Genomic DNA, 22,116 nt, shown 5'->3' with positions numbered 1-22,116 from the left:
TTAACTTCTGTTTAACTAACCTCCTCATTTTTGCATAGTTCCCCCTTTTGAAATGATTCAGGCGTTTCTAACATGCAGAGAAAGCATGAGCCACCACTGTAACCCACTAGCTCTCTGATTATAGGGACTTTGAAACATGCTCCTCAGTGCTCTGTTGTGGTTGCTGGACTACTCAATAAACCCTTGCTGCCAGGGTCCCCACTACTATGATGTACACTTGTTCACTGTTCAGACACGGAGCACTACAGAAGTTGCCCCACAAGGAAGTGAAAGACCTATTCTGCTAACAGCTGTGCATAGAACTACTCGGGGTTTCCCCCCCCCCCCCCTTAGTTTATGAGTGCCGCAGGTGCCCCATTGGTGGAACGTCCATTGTCATGATCTCCCTTCCCACTCCAAAAGGAAAAACAAACATAATGAAGAGACGCAGCCATTAAAGGGGAGCTCACCAAATTCATAGACCTTTTTACACTTGATCTCCAAATCCTCGATGAGATCCTGAAGCCGACACTGTTTGGCTAGTCTCTTGCAATCATTCACATATTCTACATCAATGTCTAGACGACCTGCCAAAGAGAAACACCAAGATTCTATCAGCCAGTTCCTTGACCTCGCACCAGTCACCATTTACTTACTTAGGCATAAAAATGGCTAATCTATAGACAAGGGACTGGATTGCCTGACGGAGTGCTAATGGGCTATGCAGTCTCACTTCTGGATCACTGGTATGAATCTAGCTCAAGTGTCATTACAGCAGTGCAAATTACTATCTGTTGACTGCTGAGTGGCTGAACCAAATTTGGTGAATATCAGCTCAATTCCTCAGTTGTCCACACTGCAGCTGGACCCACACTTGACAGTCTCAGCAAAGAGGCCAAAAACTGAATGGATCTCGGAGACAAAATTTCATTTTCTCTGGAAGAACAGAGATGAGGGGCAGGGCGGTGGAAGCTTGCATTGCTGCTGCCATCATGTTTTGGCGTGAGAAAGGACTTTGGTCTCAATCTTTCAGAAGCACCAAATTTACTAAAAAGCATTTTAAAGTGCGCACTGAGGAAAGCTAACCCTAAAGAGATAAGCAGTTATTGTTTTCTGGTGAAGAAACTCAGATGCCTTAGTAACATTTCCCTTACAGTACATATTGGAAGTTTAATTTAGGGCACCACCCTGTGGTCTGAGGGAATATTGCACTTGCATTCCCTAGAATACAAAATACTTGGTTAATACTGGCTGAAGGTTTAAGAACAACAACTTCTGCTGGAACAACAGTAACAAGTTGTAGTCAAACCATTCAGCAGTCAGGACTGCCAGTTACAAAATGCTCACAAGCCAGTGTACAAAGGGAAGATCATCCGCTTAGATGGCACACGTATTTTTATTATCCTAGAGAAGGTACATTTCCCACATCTGTCCACTCAACCAAAGTTGATTTTTATTGACTCCCCAGTTACTGGCAGAACCACAACTGGTAGGAGGTACAAATATGCATTTACACCAGCTTTCCACAACAACATGGAATTGCTCATACTCCTTATATCTGCCAGAGATTGTGTCTAAGCCATGATTACCCACCCAAACAAGCTTGTCTAGAAGCCTTTGCCACCCAAACAGTGCCATGGCAAAGAGGCGCTGACTACTGCATTCCAACATGCATGCACATGTCAAGCAGCAGCAACATACCTGTGTAAAGATACTGCAGGAGGGAGCCAAAGGCCGCTGGGTTGATCTAAAATAAGACATGAAAAGGTCACCTATATAAAGCACACACATTTATCCAAGGAGCTTGAAACGTCAATACAGATGTATATATATGACCTAACTAAAGTGATAGTACATTACACACTAAGGTAAAGGTCAGGGGATTATGTTCAAGAAAAGGACTCTAGAATGCAAGGGAGGTAAGTGAGGATGCCTCCTTTGTGGAAACTCCAACTAGTGCAATAATAGCATTTTGATTACACACACCATTCCTCTGCTCCCTCACATAACTAGAATTCCCTCTCTATCCAGCTTACATAGATCTGTAAATATATTAACTTTTTGCTTTACCTACCCCCACCTCATGTTACACATCAGAGAATGAGGTTTCTTGCAGGGAAAGGCACAGAATCTGTGCCTGCAGAGTTGGCAGGTAACAGAGACATTGCGGCTCACATCTAATAAGGCAACTACAGTAGAAGCACTATCACAACAAGTCATCCATTAGTCCCCACCACTTCCAACCTCCCCAGTTAAAGAGGAACTCAAGTTACAGCCTAAAGAGCAACATGGCTGGAAGGTGATGAAAACTAAGGTTGTCCTGAGAAACAGGAAGGATGTTTGCAACAGGACAAAATCTGAGGTTTACGACAGACAGCCAAACCACAAAAACATATGCTGGAGAGCGTTGGTAATGGACAAGCAAAATCCACTTATGGCCTATTTAATCCTTAGCTTTTCTGCTGAGGCAACAAGTGGGAGCCAATTAGTGCCAATTACAGTGGTGATTTCTGTGGTGTGGACCACCTGTCTACTGGGAATTAGACAAAGGCTCAACTCATTTCACATAAGGGTCACCAAACAGCTGGCAGACCGTAACAGCTCTTTTATTACTGACCTGAGCTGAATTTGAACCAATGCCAGAGGTGAAATGAGAGGAATCTGACAGCATACAGCCTACAGCTTTCAGTGTATCGGAGTAAGAAGCCATTTTAGTGCACAAAGTGTTCCATCTCCCTCTGAGTTCTGGAACTGTTCTGTGTTATGGAAGGAGTCAACTATGGAAATTACCCCTGAAACTTCCTTTTCAACCTCACTTTCCTCAGAGAAAAAATATCTAAGATGTGGGGGGAAAAAACCTGAAGCGTGGTTCTCCTCACCAATGGGTGCTTTAATGCTATCATGTTCTTCCCTTTCCACTTGGTCTCAAACATTTCTGCAAAGTACACGCTGCGGGCACTAAGGATGCAGCGGTGGGCACAGAAGGATTTCCCATGGACGATGAAGACAATGTCGCTTTGGTAACCCTGTTCCAGAAGCCTGGAAGGGAAAAAGAAAGAGGGGAAGATAAAATCGGCTGCACCGAATGAGGAAGGAGAAAAGTGAAGGAGGAGAGGGAAGCTTTCACACACTGGGGAAACAGGCAATTTGTGAACATCTTGCTCCTTAAGGAGACACTGTTAAGATTAAGAGTGTTGCAGTTTTTCTTCAGTACTTATATAGCCCTCATTATCATAAAATCTGAGTGTCTCACAATCTGTAATGCATTATCCATACAACATCCCCACAAGGAAGGCATTATCCCCATTACAGATGGGGAACTGAGACAAAGGGCTGGTCCACACTAATCCCCCACTTCGAACTAAGACACGCAACTTCAGCTACGTGAATAACGTAGCTGGTCGAAGTATCTTAGTTCGAACTTACCGCGGGTCCACACGCGGCAGGCAGGCTCCCCCGTCGACTCCACGTACTCTTCTCGCGGAGCATGAGTACCGGCGTCGACGGCGAGCACTTCTGGGATCGATCCGGGATCGATTTATCGCGTCTAGACAAGACGCGATAAATCCATCCCAGAAGATCGATTGCTTACCACCGGACCCGGAGGTAAGTATAGACGTACCCACAGAGAGGCAAAGAGGCTTGCCAAGTCCACACAGGACACCAACCATTGTACTGTCCTTCCTACTGATATCTCACCTAAGTACAAATGAAAGATGAATGAATTTACTTTTCAGCATTATTGCCATTTGTTACAATTTTAACTTTAGCTCCATTTGAAAAACGAATGTGGAACGTAGCCGGTTTCACCCTGGTTCTGGTGAATTAGCTCAACAATGCAACATCTGAGATATTTAAATCAACTTTTCAAAATTGTACTTACCTGGGGAGAGTAATTTTTTGCAAAAACAATCAAGCTATTTTTTCTGGTTTCCCTGCAGGGTTAAAAATGGAAACTAAGGGGGAAATTCCCAGCTCCCAATGGGACTCATTTGCTTCCAGTATTTGAAGGTACCGACTTTAAAATCATGATTTTTTTTAAAAGTCTATTAAAATCTATTTTAGATCAGTTTTAGACATACTTATGGCTCCGTTGAGCCCCTTGTAATTGGATTCATTGTAACTAAAGTAACATAATATATAGAGACTATTAAAAGATTTTAAGATTATTGTACATTCTTTTTATGTTCTGTAAAGTAAATGGCATACAGCGAACACATAACAGTGCAGTATGAAGGTCTTATCAGCTGGTTGGGGATGCGTGGCTCACTTGTGGATTGCCCATTTCCCCACTAATGTGAGAATCCCAAATTCGTGCTAACAAAGCCCGTATGCCACATCTCATTATAATGCATTCCCTACGTTTTTTGTATTTAGCGAAATGGGAGTACAAGGTGCACTTGGGAACTTTTAGTGTGTAGCAGCAGGGTCCACACAGACACTTAGGCTACATCTACACTATGAGCTGGGGGGGTGAGTGCCGGTGTGCAGAGACATACTTGTGCTAGCTCTCATGTGAGCTAGCACACTAAATATAGAAGTATAGCTGCAGTAGCACAGACAGTGGTGAGCAGTGGTACTCTGAGTACTCACCCTTCTGAACCCCAGGGGTACGTACTCAGCACAGCTAGCCTGTGAAACTGCTCCCCATGCTACTCCAGCTATGCTATTATTTTTAGCACACTAGAGCTTGATGAGCGCTAGCATAGGTATGTCTATAGGAGCTGGGAACCCCAACCCTAGCTCTACCACGGATACAGCCTTAGCGCACAGCATGCTACAGTGGGGAAAATTTACACCCCAGCTTGTCATGAACTAAGTGTGTGTACAGACAAGCCTTAAGCATTTCCATTCTAATTGGCCTTTTTCAGGTGCTTAGAACCTTCATTTATCTTTGAAGCTGAAGTTTTCCCCATGTTTCTTCTCAGCCCAAGAGCTATATTTTTTGGAAGACTGAGCAAAGACAATTCTATCATTTTTTAATACAAAAGAGAGTGGGGAAAATCCCACACATTTGCCATTCTAAAACAAGCTAAAATTTTTTGTTTGTTTGTTTGTTTGAAAATTTAGGCCAAGATTTTCAAAAAGGACTCCTGATTTTGGCAGCCCAACTGGAGACATCTTAAAGGAGCCAGATTTTCAGGAAGTGCTTAGCATCTTCTTTCTGAAAATCAGGCTTCTTTAAGAGGCCACAAGTTGGGCACCCCCAAAATAAGGCACTTCTAATCACTGCTCACTAGTGAAAATATTGGCCTTATTACCGCAGCAGGTTAGGGGCGAAACTTAAATTTGTCTGCCACATCGTTCCAATTCACATATGCGTTTCTTGGCAACCTGATGAAAACGTGTTTTGATTTGGCAGTCAAGGGTTCAAAAATGTACGTTGCATATGTCATGCTTTTACTATGCTCTCTCAACATTCCACTGGCCCTGCCTCTGTGTGTGTATGTAAGCTGATGGAGGTTTCTTTCAACACCCAGATGTATGTGGTAAATGATCCGTAGGGTATGTTTTAAGCTCTGCCTAATTTGACAAGATATGTAAAAGTGTGTATAGAATGAGGCAGGGCTCTGATCAACCTGCAAATGGTTTAAGCCAGAATAGCAGATTCAAGTGGCCTAGCTGACATACAGGCTGGGATTCTGAAACGTGCTGAATACTGTCCCATCACCTTACCGTTGCAAGAAGACATCGTAATAATCTCTCTTCATGCACTTCGCTGTGATCTGCTTGTATTCCTTCAACACACGTCGGATGGCATCACTCAAAGCCCCATACAAACAACGCTCCCCATCAAAAGTGTTTGCTTCACATTTTGCACCTGCAAAATGGCAACAGGTGTAACACTGCAAGACAGACACAGCACATACACCTCTAAAAGATGGCTCCCTCGCTAAATAGAGGGAATTGTCCTATGGCTGACTATATGATTTATGAGAATCATCATCCCATACAGAACTGGAATTCAATTGCCAAAATTAGGCTCCCCATCCATCCATACTCCAAGTTTCACCTCCCACCACTACCGCACCTTCATGAATGAGCCAGGAGATGTTTCATGTATCTTCTGTGACAGCAGGATCTGGGCCTCAGCCCTGGCATAACTCCATCATTCAAGGAGGAAGAAACTCACTGTGTGAATGGTGCTATTAGCCACAGGATACTTAAAGACCAATTTTCTGTTTTACACAGAAAGCAAGGGACCCTTTTTAAAGGTGAACCACAAAAGTTTTATTAAAAAAGAGAATTAGAAGGAAATTTATTAGATTTCAAGAGAAATTAATAAGCTGTTTAAGTGCATTAAGTGTTTAAATACAGCATTAATGACAAATCATCTCCCTGAGATCTTGAACTGCAAGTGCCCTGGTTTGTCTGCCAGAATGAGGGATGTGACGGGTGCCTTAGTACTGAATGGACAGTCACTCATTTTGGCACAGAAAGCAGGAAGTTTGAAGGGTGTTTTGGTTTGTTTTTAAGAAAAGCTTTTGCATTTAGACTTTGGGCTTGTCTATGCTGCCTGCTGATCCGGCGGGCAGCGACTGATCCAGCGGAGGTCGATTTATCACGTCTAGTATAGACGTGATAAATCGACTGCTGAGTGCTCTCCCGTCGACTCCGGTACTCCACCAGAACAAGGAGCGCAAGCAGAGTCAATGGGAGAACATCAGCTGTCGACTTACCACAGTGAAGACACCACAGTAAGTAGATCTAAGTATGTCGATTTCCACTACGTTATTCACATAGCTGAAGTTGAGTATCTTAGATCGACCCCGCGTGGTAGTGTAGACAAGCCCTCAGACTTGCAGACTTTAAGGTCAGAAGGGACCATCGTGATCATTTATTCTCACTTCCTGCACATTGCAGGCCACAGAACTTCACCCATTCCTGAAATAGACCCCTTACCTCTGGCTGAAATCCTCAAATCATGGCTTAAAGACTTCAAGTTACAGAGAATTCACCATTTACACTAGTTTAAACCTGCAAGTGACCCGGGCCCCATGATGCAGAGGAAGGCAAAAAAAACAAACCCAGGGTCTCTGCCAATCTGACCCAGGGGGAAATTCCTTCCCAAACCCAAATATGGCAATCAGTTAGACTCTGAGCATATGGGCAAGACCCACCAGGCAGATACCTGGGAAAGAATTCTCTGTAGTAACTCAGAGCCCTCCCCATCTAGTGTCCCATCTCCAGCAGTTGGGGACTTTTGCTACTGGCAGTCGCCGATGGGCCACATGCCATCATAGGCAGTCCCATCATACCACCCCCTCCATAAACTTATCAAGCTCAGTCTTAAAGCCAGTTAGGTTTTTTACCCCCACTGCTCCCCTTGGCAGGCTGTTCCAGAACTTCACTTCTCTGATGGTTAGAAACCTTCATTTAATTTCGAGCCTAAACTTGTTGATGGACAGTTTACAGCCATTTGTTCTTGTGTCCAGATTGGTGCTTAACTTAAATAACTCCTCTCCCTCCCTGGCATTTATCCCTCTGAGGTGTTTATAAAGAGCAATCATATCTCCCCTCAGCCTTCTTTTCATTAGGTTAAACAAGCCAAGCTCTCTGAGTCTCCTCTCATAAAGTAGGTTTTCCATTCCTCTGATCGTCCTTCTCTGCACCAGTTCCAGTTTAAATTAATCCTTCTTAAATAGGGGAGACAAGGATTGCACACAGTATTCCAGATGAGGTCTCACCAGTGCCTTGTATAATGGTACTAACACTTCCCTGTCTCTACTGGAAATACCTCGCCTGATGAATCCTAGGACTGCATTAGCCTTTTTCATGGCTACATCAGATTGATGGCTCATAGTCATCCTGTGATCAACCAATACACCCAGGTCTTTCTCCTCCTCTGACATTTCCAACTGATCAGTCCACAGTTTATAGCAAAAATTCTTGTTGTTAATCCCTAAATGCATGACCTTGCACTTTGCACTATTAAATTTCACCCCATTTCTATCACTCCAGTTTACATGGTCATCCAGATCTTCTTGTATGATATCCTAGTCCTTCTCCGTATTGACAATACATCCCAACTTTGTATCATCTGCAAATTGTATTAGCACACGCTCACTTTTTGTGCCAACATCATTAATAAAAATGTTAAATAAGATTGGTCCCAAGACGAATCCCTGAGGAACTCCACTAGTAACCTCCCTCCAGCCTGACAGTTCACCTTTCAGTATGACCCATTGTAGTATCCCCTTTAACCAGTTCCTTATCCACCTTTTAATTCTCATATTAATCGCCACCTTCTCCAATTTAAATGATAATTTCCCACGTATGTCTTGCTGAAATCCAAGTAGATTAAATCTACTGCATTTCCTTTGTCTAAAAAAATCAGTTATCTTCTAAAAGAAGGAGATCAGGTGGATCTGGCACAATCTACCTTTTGCAAAACCACGTTGTATTTTATCCCAGTTACCATTCACCTCTATGTCCTTAACTACTTTCTCTTCAAAATTGATTCTAAGATCTTGCATACAACTGAGGTCAAACTAACAGGCCTGTAGTTTCCTGGATCACTTTTTTCCCCCCCTTTCTTCAAAATAGGGAATATATTAGTAATTCTCCAGTTATAGGGTACAACCCCCGAGTTTACAGATTCATTAAAAATCCTTGCTATTGGGCTTGTAACTTGATGTGCCAGTTCCTTTAATATTCTTGGATGGAGTTTATCTGGGCCCCCTGATTTAGTCCCATTAAGTTGTTTGAGTTGGACTTCCACCTCGGATGTGGTAATTTCTACCTTCATATCCTTTTTGCCATTAGCCACCCTGCCACTACCCTTAAGCTCTTCATTAGTCTCATTAAAAATTGAAGCAAACTATTTGTTTAGGTGTTGGGCCATACGTAGATAATCTTTAATCTCCACCCCATCCTCAATATTTAGTGGTCCCACTTCTTCTTTCCTTGTTTTCTTATTGGTTTTAATTCCCTTTGCAAGGTCAAACCCTGCTTGGCTTTTGGCAGGTCTCGTTTTATCCCTACACTTTCTGACCTCTAAGAGGAAGCTTTCCTTGCTGATCCCTCCCATCTTCCATTCCTTGTAGGCATTCTGCTTTCTCTTAAGTCACCTGTTCAAGATGCTTGCTCATCCAGCTTGGTCTGCAACCCTTCCCTATGAACTTTTTCCCCCTTGTTTGGGATGCAGGCTTCAGATAGCTTCTGCCTTTACATACCGTGTCTGGAGCAAAACTTCAACAAAACAAAACAAAACAAAAAAAAGAAAGAGTAGAAAGCCACAAAGGAAGAGAAGGAAAAAGCTCACCCAGGTGATTCATTGACTAAGGTGCAGTTCTGACACGATAACAACATTACACTCCTGCAAAAGTCTGCTGTAACTGTAGGCAGCCCTCACTAGAGCCTCTAACTCACCAGCTTCATGTGGTGAACTTACTGCCACCGGGAAAACATCCCCCACCCCCCACACACACACACACACAAAACCTTCCCTGTAGGAAGCCCAAGAGGTAAGTGGTCTGTAAAGGGGACATTAGTAAGTTCAGCCTGACTATGGAGTCCCACAACAGTCAAGGTTTTTTAATCAGAGGTTTGATTATATTATGATGTGGCTCTGCAGGCAACAGTTAAAGTGATACAGGCTTCTACACACATCAGCAGCAAATGATAAACGGAAAGCTAGCAATGGGACAGATACTTGAAGAGAACAGCATGATCTCAACACCCTCTCTTACCACTGGCTAGAAGATAGGATACAAGCTCCTCGTGTCCACAGAGACAAGCGTAGTATCTGTTAATTAACAAGAGAAAGAAAGTCAGAATTACAACAAGTGAAACCTTTGTTGCTTTGAGAGTGTATCACAATGCCTCAAGAGGCCCCTATTTTCCCCAACAGGCCCCACACTGCACTAACCTGTCCTTCCATCAGTGGTGGGGTGCTTATGGCTCCTTCTGGGGTTAAACATTGGTCCTCTCTTGGAGCGTAAGGAGATTGCTCAGGAATGACCCCAGGTGCCCCCTCCATACAAAAGGCTGGACAGGTTCTGTTCTCAGCACACTCAGGTCCTCTTGGACTGCCAGGAGACCTCAGGGTCCAAACCCTGACTCAGCCCCTCGTAATGCCTCTAGGCTGCCAAACTTGATTCATTTGTTTATTTCACGTGCACCCAGCAATTCCATGCCCCACTGCCCCAAACACACTCCTGCTTCTTCAGCAGGCACATTCATTATTGCATACTTAGAATGCTGTAGGCTCAACCCCATATGTCAGATGTACAGTAAACCAATGTCCCCAATTCCCTTTTAGGATGGATTTATTTTCCTTTTGGCATCTTTTCACAACCCAAGTATTTTATGCTTCTCTTGCACCTTTCAGTTGAAGATCTCAAATTGCACTATAAATATCAATTAAGACTATAACCCCTCAATGTAGTAGGTATTATCCCTCTTTTACAGACAGATAAAACTGGCCCTTATAGAAAAGTCCTATAGACTGAAATACATGAGAAGCTTTATATAGGTGTTTTGAACTATCCAAAAAGCTACTGAAGAGATCTCAGTCTCTATTCAGTTCTACAGATCTTACAGTCATTTTAGAATCCTACTGGTGGTTTGGTCCCCATTGAATTCTAGAGGACTTTTCCATCAGGAAAGCAGGGAGACAGGAAATGACTTATCCAAGGTCACACAGCAAGTCCGTAACAGAGCTGGAAATTAAACTCGTAAGTCTTGACTCCTAATTCCCCAATAATCACTAGACTATGCACTCCCACTATTTCACGCTGATCTCCACATCATCTTCCATGCCCTGTCTACCATGCCTCTGCTCTTTTCCCTGGAGTCCCTCTGCAAGCACACTTCTGCCAGGAGGCCTGTAAACCTTCATCCTGCCTTCACAAAAACATCCAAAAATAGTTCTAAACTGTCATGGAACAAGACACATGCTTAGCCTCAACTCGCCTTCATTCTTATTGCATCCCATCTCCCTTCCTTTGTCTATATGTTGCCTATTTGGACTGTAAACTTTCAGGGACTCATGTTTATTACGAGTGTGCCTGGGGACCAACTGAGATCATGTGTCTCACACACTTTGGGCACTCAAACACCACCACCTCCTTCATCTTTACTGGTTAACTTTTGTACAAACTTTCTGGAAGATATTTAGTCTTCAGAATACACTGCAGATGTCTCAAGGCACTTTGGAATCAGCATATTATGTGCACAGCGCTCCCACCAGACTTCAATAGTGAACATGGTATTCTTCACTCCCTGTCCCACACTGATGTGCAGAGTTCCTGTACACCTCTAAATCAGTCACTACGCCCCACTCCAGAGGCGGAGGCAGTGATCCATTGTCTGCCTTGGGATTCTTCTGACACTTCCATAGCATGTCCCATTCAGATTATTATATCCACTGCCTCAGTGGCTAGACAAGGAAGCACCTGGCTGCACAAAATGCACAAAGGGGAGAATAAAATATTCAGCAGAGCATCCAACCAGGCAGGATTCCTAGAGATTTCATATATGTAATCTCCCACCTTCCCCCCCACCCAAATACCTCACACTGGAGCTCTAGTCTGTAACACTCACAAAGGGGTACTGTCCCATTTATCCCGAACATTTATTTCCACATCTCTCTGTTCAAGAAGATATCTGAAAGAGAAGAAAGAAAAAGCTCGTAAGTTATAACTTCTTCTAGACACTTGTTATGTCACATTTTCCCCTCTAGAAGATGTAGCTTTGGGTTTGTACAGTAATAACTATCAAAAGGTTCCCTGGATTCTTTAACTTCCAACTGGGCAACCACTAGAGATGGTTAGAAAGGATCTCAGTTTAACACCCCACTTGAGGGACAGCAGCTGTACCCATGCAGTCTGTTTCAATGATACGGCATTGTGGTGTCAGTGCTGGCTCTGACTTGAAGTTCTGATAGTGGACTCAAATCCACAACCTTCTGAGCCTAAGGTGACAAATCACTGACCAAGCCAGATGATTTAAAAAACCACCTCCAAGTTCTTCTGCAACAGTTGTTGCTGAGCAATTACTTATAACTGAACACACACACACAAAATCTTAAAACATAACATAGCCAAAACAGAATTTATTTTCTTCCTGCCCACTTCCAGAATTCTCTACCACAGTTGACAACAATACCATCCTCCCGGTCACTAGGGGTTATAATGGACTCCTCTCTCCCTTGCCCCACACATCCAGGCCATAGCCAAATCCCACCACTTCTTGCTCCTCGACATCTCCAAGAGCGGTCCTTTTCTTTCCATTCCCACAGACACACCTCCTATTCAGTGTCCCATTATAGCCTGCCCCGACTACTGCAACATACTCCTCTCTGGCCTTCTGAGCACACATCGGCCCCCTTCAGTCCATACAAAACATTCAAGTCATTTTCCTTGCCCATCACTCCTCTCTTTGATTCCTTCCATCTGCTACTGCACCAAAAAGTTGATTCCTCTAACCACCTTCAAAGCTCTACATAACTCTGCCCTTCCTTACTTAGCCACTACTGTAAAGCTTCACATTACCTCCTCATCTGCTCCACTCTGCCAGCATTCCCAGCCTGGTCCACTTCTCCCACAACTGCCTCCATGCCTTCCTTCATGCAGTCCCTGAACCTGGTACAATTTCCAAGAGCTCATCTGGAAGGCCCCACCACTGTCCACAATTAAGTCTCTCAAAGATCCACTTCTGCTGCGCTGCTCACAGTAAGGTGTGCTAACTTGCATACGAACGGTCTATTCTTGTTTCCCTAACCTCTGTCTATTTGCCTGTTTGTCCTTAGATTGTGTGCTCCTCAGAGCAGAGGTCACCCTTCTGGAGCATTTGGAAATGACCTACGACATCCTGGGTACTCTCATAGATAAACAATAAAGTAGAACTGAAAGACATGAAACAAAATTATGGACTCAACTCATAATCAGTGCTGTTACAATCCATAACAAAATGTGGACCTATGGATTTATCATTATTTATCATTACAGTAAGCAAGGAAGGCAAAGCGTCATGAGAGCTGGTAACAGTACAGAATGCTTCCTTTGCTCTCCAGCTGAGCCTGGCTCTTAAATTAACAAGTTTCAGAGTAACACCTCCTACAAGACAGGCCCAACAAAGAAAATAACAGAACACCACTAGCTGTCACCTTCAGCCCCCAACTAAAACCTCTCCAGCGCATCATCAGAGATCTACAACCTATCCTGAAAGATGATCCTTTACTCTCACAGATCTTGGGAGACAGACCTGTCCTCGCTTACAGACAACCCCCCAACCTAAAGCAAATACTCACCAGCAACCACACATCACTGAACAAAACCACTAACCCAGGAACCTATCCTTGTAACAAACCCCGATGCCAACTCTGTCCACATATCTATTCAAGTGACATCATCATAGGACCTAATCACATCAGCCATACCATCAGGGGCTCGTTCACCTGCACATCTACCAATGTGATATATGCCATCATGTGCCAGCAATGCCCCTCTGCCATGTACATTGGCCAAACCGGACAGTCTCTACGCAAAAGAATTAATGGACACAAATCTGACATCAGGAATCAAAATACTCAAAAACCAGTGGGAGAACACTTTAACCTGTCTGGTCATTCAGTGACAGACCTGCGGGTGGCTATATTACAACAGAAAAACTTCAAAAACAGACTCCAAAGAGAGACTGCAGAGCTAGAATTGATATGCAAACTAGACACAATCAACTCCGGTTTGAATAAGGACTGGGAATGGCTGAGCCATTACAAACATTGACTCTATCTCCCCTTGTAAGTACTCTCACACTTCTTATCACACTGTCTGTACTCGGCTAGCTTGATTATCACTTCAAAAGTTTTTTTTCTCTTAATTAATTGGCCTCTCAGAGTTGGTAAGACAACTCCCACCTGTTTATGCTCTCTGTATGTGTGTATATATATCTCCTCATTATATGTTCCATTCTATATGCATCCGAAGAAGTGGGCTGTAGTCCACGAAAGCTTCTGCTCTAATAAATTTGTTAGTCTCTAAGGTGCCACAAGTACTCCTGTTCTTCTTAAATTAACGTATCCTCTTCTAGTTTTGTCTAAGGCTGAACAGTAGGGTGAACTGATTCACAAGGTACTGTGCTATGTAACTGTTTCATGTACAAGGGAGCAGATTTACTTTCAGAACTAAAGTAACTGACTTTAAAACTGCTTGCTATAGAAACCACAGACTCTTCTCCATCCCAAATGTTTCTGCTGGGGATTAAAAGGCCTGTTCTCTTTTTTACAAGCATAACACATGATTTAACAAGAACGTTGTTGTTTCTGCTCACGAGATTAATAAATTATCCATTATTTATATTACAGCAGCACCTAGAGGCCCCAACTGAGACCAGCACTCCATTGTGTTAAGCACTATATATATACAAAGTGGGAGACAATTCCTGCCCCAAAGAGCTTACAATGAAAATACACAAACCGAGGGAAAACTGGAGGGGAAACCGAGGCACAGAGTAATATAGTGCCTGGCCCCAGGTCTCCCAGCTGGTCAGCGGCAGAGCCAAGAAAAGAATGTTGGTCTGCTAACTAGTTCTGGGTCCCCTGCCTAGACCACACTGCCTCACTACAGGAGAACAGACTTGAGCAATTTCCCCCCAGGTCAGATTGGCAGAGATTCTGGAGGGGGGGTTGCCTTCCTCTGAAGCATAGGGCATGGGTCACTTGCAGATTTGAACTAGAGTAAATGGTGGATTCTCTGTAACTTGAAATCTTTAAATCATGATTTGAGGATTTCAGTAACTCAGCCAGAGATTCAGTGGGTGGGTGAGGGTCTGTGGCCTGCAATGTGCAGGAGGTCAGACTAGATCATCACAATGTTCCCTTCTGACCTGAAAGTCTATAATTTTGAATTTAACATTCCAATGCTTCACAGAGTTACTCATACCATCAGCAAAGCAAATATTCAGCCTTTTCTTTAGATAATGGGACTGTGTTATTGATCATCATGCAAATATCCTAATAATCATTTTCCAATATTGCAGTAAAAAGTAAATTATATTTGCACTGGTATGAAATTATTCTAGAAAGAGACCAGCTGGAGAGAAAGAGAGGACTACTACAAACGGCTGCCATAGATTGGTTGCTTGTGAATGATGCACACTAGGACCAGTTGATCTGATGAGATGCTTGATCTTTAAAGAAATATATCAAACTAAAGCTAAGCCAAATACATTAGAATAGAAAAACACAGTACACCCAACAACTTGGGAAAAACTGATCTTTAAAGAAATATATCAAACTAAAGCAAAGCCAAATACATTAGAATAGAAAAACACAGTACACCCAACAACTTGGGAAAAACATGTTTATAATTTTAAAAAGTGACTTTCCCCTTTGCATCCATCTCTCTCTTGGTGTTTTGACTGCTATCTAAAGTCATCAGCTGTTTCAGGCTATGAGGTCTAGCTGATATCCAGGGCTAGATAAATTAAGAATTCTCATAAATGCTAGCGCCCATACTCTCCTGACCACAGACCCAGTCAGGAAGCAACATGGTAATGGTATATTACAGGGGTCGGCAACCTTTCAGAAGTGGTGGGCCGAGTCTTCATTTATTCACTCCAATTTAAGGTTTTGCGTGCCAGTAATACAGAAAGAGACCCTCTAAAAATGTTAAAATGTAAGTCTGTAATATATAACTAAACTATTGTTGTATGTAAAGTAAGTAAAGTTTTTAAAATGTTTAAGAAGCTTCATTTAAAATTAAATTATAATGCAGAGCCCCACCCCAGACTGGTGGCCAGGACCCGGGCAGCGTGAGTGCCACTGAAAATCAGTTCGCATGCCACCTTTGGCACGCGTGCCATAGGTTGCCTACCCCTGGTATATTACAAAGTCAGACTGTTAAATTTAGGCAGCCCAATTAAATGAGCATTCAGTAATAAAGGGAAAATGGCATGCTGTGTAATAGGAGAAAGAACACATTTCTTAGTATCCTCTTACAAAATTCCTGGTCCATTTTAGAGTTATTTAATTAAAGCAAAACTATTAAAATAGAGAGGTGTAGAGAGAAAGTCAAACATGCTCATGGTAACAAACTTTACTGTTACATGGAAACTATCCTAGAGCACTTTTTGTAAAGGAAGCACAACTCTGGTTCTAGCTAGCAGGGATAACACTGTTACAGATGCAAGGAACTCCTTGGAAAAGAGAACACAATCACAAGAAGTTGTTCTATTTACACACCCATTCTTCTTTGTTGTGCATGTGAATATTTCTATATTAATATTTTGTGACATATCTATTTAATTAGAATCTTCTTTAGCGCCTCTCATCAGATATCAAACAGTTCATTCCTCAAAACCAGTGGAAACTAAGCAAGTATTAGCCCATACAAATAGGTAAGACACAGAGTGTACATCTATACTGAGATAAAAAACCTGCAGCATGGAGTCTCAGGTCTATATTGCAATTAAAAAACACATGGCTGACCCATGCCAGCTGACTCGGGCTCACAGGGCTCTGGCTGTGGGACTGTTTAATTGTGATGCAGATGTTCAGGCTCGGGCTGCAGCCCAGGTGCTAGGACTCTGCAAGGTGGGAGGGTCCTGTAGCAGGGGCTGCAGCCCAGCCTGAGCCCGAACATCTACACTACAATTAAATAGCCCCACAGCCCAAGCCAGCCGCAGGGTTTTTAATTGCAGTGCAGAGATACCCTGAGAGCCTGGGTCAGCTGACTCAGGTTCAGGGGGCTCAGGCTGTGGGGCTAAAAATAGCAGTGTACACATTCAGGCTCGGGCTGGAGCCCATGCTGTGAGACCCACTCCCTCAAGGGGTCTCAGAGCCTGGGCTGCAGCCTGACCCCAAACATCTACATTGCAATTTTATAACCCCACAGCCCAAGCCCTGTGAGCCTGAGTCAGCTGCGACCCTGCTCCTGGTCTTTTATTGCAGTGGAGACATACCCAAAGGGATTAGATGTCTTCTCCAAGGTCACACAGTGAGCCAGTGTCAGACCTGGGGTAAGTACTCAGAAGTCCCTCTGCCTACCCATCGTACCTCAGAGACAGCATGGGACTAGCAGCCAGGATTCTTGGGTACTAACCCCAGCTGTACAACTGAATCACTGGGGGTGACCCTGGGCAAGGTATTCAACTTTTCTGCGCCTCAGTTCCTGGGCTGTAACAGGAAAGTGTTGATGCTGACTCCCTCACAGGATGTCAGGAAGTTAGTGCACATAAAGCATTTTGAAGGGATGAAGTATTATAGAAATGCCTAGTAATATCATACCACTGCTTCAGCTCAGCCACCTCCTACTCCCTGTGCAATGCTCCCACCTCTCTGATCCCCAGCCTATTCCCAGAGGCACAGGGAGTTGATACTGGTTTTACAGAATGGTGAAAAGTCACATAACAGGAGTGTGCCACACACCTACCCCCTCTTGACTCTATATGTGGGGGAGGTGCTCACAGCTATCCCACAGACCAGCAGAACTTACTGGGAGCAGCAAGCGGGACTGCTCTCTCCTGGCCCGTTTCCAGCTGTCTTTGCCACCAATAATCCCAGCTCCCTATTGCTCTTTGCAACCCCTACCTTCCATTTTCTGCTGCCTCTCCCCGCTTCTTTCTCTATGACGCCCCCGGCCCTGCCCACCCCATGTCCTCTCCCCCTATTACCCTTCAGCTCCAACTTCTGCCCCTCTCCGTGTGCCCCCAAGGCCTTGCCTGTGTCCCCCGTGCCCTGGCCCATACCGCTCTCCCTGTGTCCCCGCACCCTGGCCTTTATCCCATGGGCCCCTCTCCCAGTGCCCCCACGCTTTGGTCTGTATCCCCTGTGCCCCTCTCTGGGGGCCCCCACAACCTGGTCTATGTGCCCCTCTCCCCGGGGCCCCACAACCTGGCCTGTATGCCCCTCTCCCCGGGGCCCCACAACCTCGCTCATATGCCCCGTGCCCCTCTCCCCAAGGCCCCATAACCTGGCCTGTATGCCCCACTCCCCGGGGTCCCACAACCTGGCCCGTATGCCCCGTGCCCCTCTCCTCGGGGCCCCATAACCTGGCCCGTATGCCCCAGGCCCCTATCCCTGGACCCCCCCACGGCCTGCTGGCCTGTATCCAAGTCCCAGCCCCACGTTTCCTGCACCCCCTTTTCCCAGCCTCCCCATAAGGCCCGGCTCCCCGTGCCCTTCCCCCGACCGCTCCGGCCCCGGGCCCTGCCCAGCCTCACCGCACTCGGCTCACGTCCCCCTTCTTGCAGCTGGTGAACAGGTCGCTGGTGTCCATGGCCGGGGCGAGGGGCGGCGGCGCCGCATTGGCTCTGCCTGGGGGACCGGGCCGGGGACAGGGACGGGACGGACCAGGCCAGGGCAGGCGAGCGGCGGCGGATGTAAACACTGCGGCGGGCGGAGGGGCGCTGACACCGCGAAGCCCGGCCCCGCGTCCCGCCCCCGTCCCGCCCCGGCGCTCGGGCGGAGCGAGGAGTCCGAGAACCACCCCCTCGTCCCGGGGCGGGCGGTTCTAGAACGACGCCGCTCTAGAACATGGCCGGGGGGGGCCTCCCGGTTTGTTCTAGACCGTGCGGGGCTGCAGCGAGCTCTAGAATGGGCTGGGAGCGTTCTGCTCAATATCGTGCCCCGTGGGAGGGGGCATTGCTCTGGAATGCCTTCTGTTGTACTGGATCTAAAACAACATACCCCGCGTGCCTTCAGCCAGCTGTAAAGAACCACAGACGTTCTCGAAAATGGGGGAATGGATGGGTCTGCTCTAGTCCATGATGTGGTCTCTAGACATGCTCTAGATGAGCATTTGGGCTCTACTCGATCTCCACACAGTTGTCTGCTCATTGGGTTAGAATATGCCACACAGGCGCTCCAGGCAGCATTCTAGATAGGGGTTCTGTGTAAATGCTCAGGAACATGATGTTCCCAAAAGGCTCTATACAGGTTTCTCATGCGCTGTGCTCCTACAAGGCATATAGCTGCAGTCTATATAAACCGCAGCTATCCTGCTTCACTCGAAGTTGATCTTTCAATACCCAAGATCTGACTTTGCTTTGATACCCAAAACTTGTACTCTCTTTAACTGTACCATTATAGTTAAACCGTACAGCTCCCCCTAGTGTGGTCACAGTTATGTCAGTGTAAAAGTGCTTATGTGGGTTTAACTTATTCTAGTATGGGAAGGGGAATAAATTAACCCAGGAGTATGTCTACACTACAGAGACTACACTGGCATAGCTAGGTTCCCAGAGCTATGCCAGAATAATCCTGTAGTGCAAATGCAGTCTACAAAGACAGAAGAGGTGGGTTTTTCCTTCAGTGTAGGAACACTACCTCCCCGAGCTACTATAACTACATCAACAGAAGCATTCTTTCATCAACATAGCTGCATATACACTGGGGGTTAGGTCAACATAGCTTCAGCACTAGGGGTGTGTGTATTTTTCACACCCCTGACTGGTGTCGCTATGTCAGCATAATTTGTAAGTGTAGACTAGGCCCTAGTGCAGTGGTTCCCAAACTGGGGTTCGCGAAATGTTACAGGGGGTTCTTGGGGAAAAAATCCCTAATGGTGGACAGAGCTGTACCTAGGGACCCCGGGCAGCACGGGGCCAGCAGCCCAGAGCCCCTGGATTTCCAAAAGCAAAGCAGATCAAAGCAAGCATATCTGTCACACTGAGGAGATTTAAACTTCAAGACGCCTTATAAGAAACGGAAAGGGAGGTGGATATTTTTTGCTGTTTTTAAAATGAAATAGGCAGCTAGTATTGTTTTTAAAATTATTATGAAGAACAAGTTTAAGCTTTGTTGTAACGTGCGTTGTTTGCCTGGACTGCTCAAGACCTGAATGCTTGTGTGGGAGGAACTCTTTGAGTTGACTTCTTAAATACCTTCGTGCTGTTTCACATCTGATACTCCTTGATGAAACATAGGAGCCTTGTCTTATAACAGGCTTATTCAAAGTGATACAAACTACGAAAGTGAGATCTTGGAAGAGTGTTGCCGTTTTCATAATGTAATAAAAATACTGTAACGATAAATAATAATTAATAATAAATAGTGTGTAATAATCATGTCATAAAAACAAATTGTGTATTTCGAAGATCACTGCTTTTATAATTTATACTCAGGTAAAGGAGAAAATCCCTGGAAATATTCATTTTTAGGAGGGGGTTTGTGAGACTTGACATTTTTGTGAAAGAGGTTCACAGATTGTTAAAGTTTGGGAACCACTGCCCTAGTATGAGTACAGTAACTGTGTCCATGCTAGAGGTTTTACCAGTGCAACTATTACTCCTGTGGGAATTCTGCGCCACTGCACGTGCACATAATTAATGAGCCGCACATATTTTTAATGTTTTGCACAGATAAAAATTTCTGCTGGAAAGTTGCCCACCAGAGGGAGCTGTGGTGCTAGAACAGAGCAGCCTCCCCCTCCAAACCCAGGAGAAAAAACTTCGGCTGGAAAGTTGCAGCAATTCTGCCTTTTGCCCAACAGAGGGCGCTGTGGCAATAGACCAGAGCAGCAGCTACCGGCCAGCTAGGGAAGAGAAAGAGCCTGTAGTGCAATGGTTCCCAAACGGGGGTTCGCGAAATGTTACAGGGGATTCTTGGGGAAAAAATTCCCTAATGACGGACAGAGCTGTCGCTAGGGACCCCGGCACAGGGCCAGCAGCCCGGAGCCCCTGGACTTCCAAGAACTAAGCAGATCAAAGCAAGTATATCTATCACACTGAGGAGATTTCAACTTCAAGACTCCTTATAAGAAATGGAAAGGGAGGTGGATATTTTTTGCTGTTTTTAAAATGAAATAGGCAGCTAGTATTGTTTTTAAAATATTATGAAGAACAAGTTTAAGCTTTGTTGTAACGTGCGTTGTTTGCCTGGACTGCTCAAGACCTGAATGCTTGTGTAGGAGGAACTCTGTAAGTTGGCTTCTTAAATACCTTCATGCTGTCTCACATCCGATACTCCTTGATGAAGCATAGGAGCCTTGTCTTATAACAGGCTTATTCAAAGTGATACAAGCTACAGAAGTGAGATCTTGGAAGAGTGTTGCCAATTTCATAATGTAATAAAAATACTGTAATGATAAATAATAATAAATAGTGTGTAATAAGCATGTCATAAAAACAAATTTTATAGTTCCAAAGATCACTGCTTTTGTAATTTATACTCAGATAAAGGAGAAAATCCCTGGAAATATTCATTTTTAGGAGGGGGTTTGTGAGACTTGACATTTTAGTGAAAGGGGTTCACAGGTTGTTAAAGTTTGGGAACCACTGCTGTAGTGCCTTCTTCACAGCGCCTGTCAGGCCAGGGCAGGAGACAGGGGCTATTTGGAGACAGACAGCATGGGTCTGCTGCAGGGTCAGACAGGGGCTCATAAGGGGTAGTGTGGGAAGAGAGACTGGGTCAGGGGCTAAATGGGCATGGAGGTGCAGGGCCACAGGGAGAGGCAGGTGCAGGGCCACATGGTGATGGGGGGAGAATGTGCAGGGCCACATAGGGACAGGGTGTGGCTGAGTGGGGGCACAGAGACACATGGGGACAGGGGCAGAGGGTGCAGGGCTATATGGGGAAGGGGGGAGTGGGTGTTTGAGTGGGGGTGGAGGGACACGTGGACAGGGGGTAAAAGACACATGGGGGTGCAGGGACACATGGGGAGAGGGGCAGATGTGCCTGACTGAATGGGAGAGGCTAGGGGTCAGCCAGGGTCTGCATGGGGGAAGCTCCCTAATAGTTCATCCCCGCCCTCCAAAAAAACCTTTCCATACTTTTCCCACCCATACCCAACAACCCCTCCAAATTCACACCCACGCTCCTTCCCAGCAATTACTTCCCTCTCCCTCAGCTCCTCCATTATCCCTGACTCCCCCAAGTGTTTGCACTGCTTCTGAGGGGTGCATGAAATACGGTTCTGTATTGTAGTTTAAATGAATTATTACTCAGCGTTCTGTATCAATATGACTAGTAAGAAATCTGTTTGTCAAAAAACATTTCCTGAATCTTTTTTGTTGTCTGTATTGTTACAGACATACTCACTGACAGGTATTTTGAAATAAATGACCAAAAATAATTGAAACTGGTGTGATTATATTGTGTTATTTTGACAAATAAAATATGCAGAATTTTACAGAATTTGAAAATATTGCATGCAGAATGGCTTTTTTCTTTTTGGCACAGAATTCCCCCAGGAG

The 22,116-nt window shown here is 44.9% G+C and overlaps 1 protein-coding gene across 5 annotated transcripts in view; it reads right to left on the bottom strand.

Moving 5' to 3' along the window:
• The window catches only part of ABTB1 (ankyrin repeat and BTB domain containing 1), a 43,833-nt gene extending 25,503 nt beyond the window's left edge, over positions 1–18,330 (bottom strand). Inside the window, exons 1-8 of one of the 5 annotated variants that reach the window (XM_054033859.1) lie at positions 18,145–18,330; positions 11,495–11,589; positions 9,672–9,727; positions 9,051–9,171; positions 5,656–5,825; positions 2,859–3,018; positions 1,681–1,726; positions 450–566 (exon numbers count right to left, since the gene is read on the bottom strand). In XM_054033859.1, the coding sequence (XP_053889834.1) occupies positions 450–566; positions 1,681–1,726; positions 2,859–3,018; positions 5,656–5,825; positions 9,051–9,171; positions 9,672–9,727; positions 11,495–11,557 (733 nt within the window). In that variant the 5' untranslated portion in view covers positions 11,558–11,589; positions 18,145–18,330. Of the gene's footprint in view, positions 1–449; positions 567–1,680; positions 1,727–2,858; positions 3,019–5,655; positions 5,826–9,050; positions 9,172–9,671; positions 9,728–9,850; positions 10,413–11,494; positions 11,590–18,144 lie in introns of those variants that run through there. The other 4 variants (XM_054033860.1, XM_054033861.1, XM_054033863.1 and 1 more) reach the window with 4 other exon arrangements.
• Positions 18,331–22,116: the final 3,786 nt, after the last annotated feature.

Source organism: Malaclemys terrapin, chromosome 7 (genome assembly GCF_027887155.1).
Source record: "Malaclemys terrapin pileata isolate rMalTer1 chromosome 7, rMalTer1.hap1, whole genome shotgun sequence".
Lineage (NCBI taxonomy): Eukaryota > Metazoa > Chordata > Testudines > Emydidae > Malaclemys > Malaclemys terrapin.
This window is presented reverse-complemented; position numbering and strand designations above follow the sequence as displayed.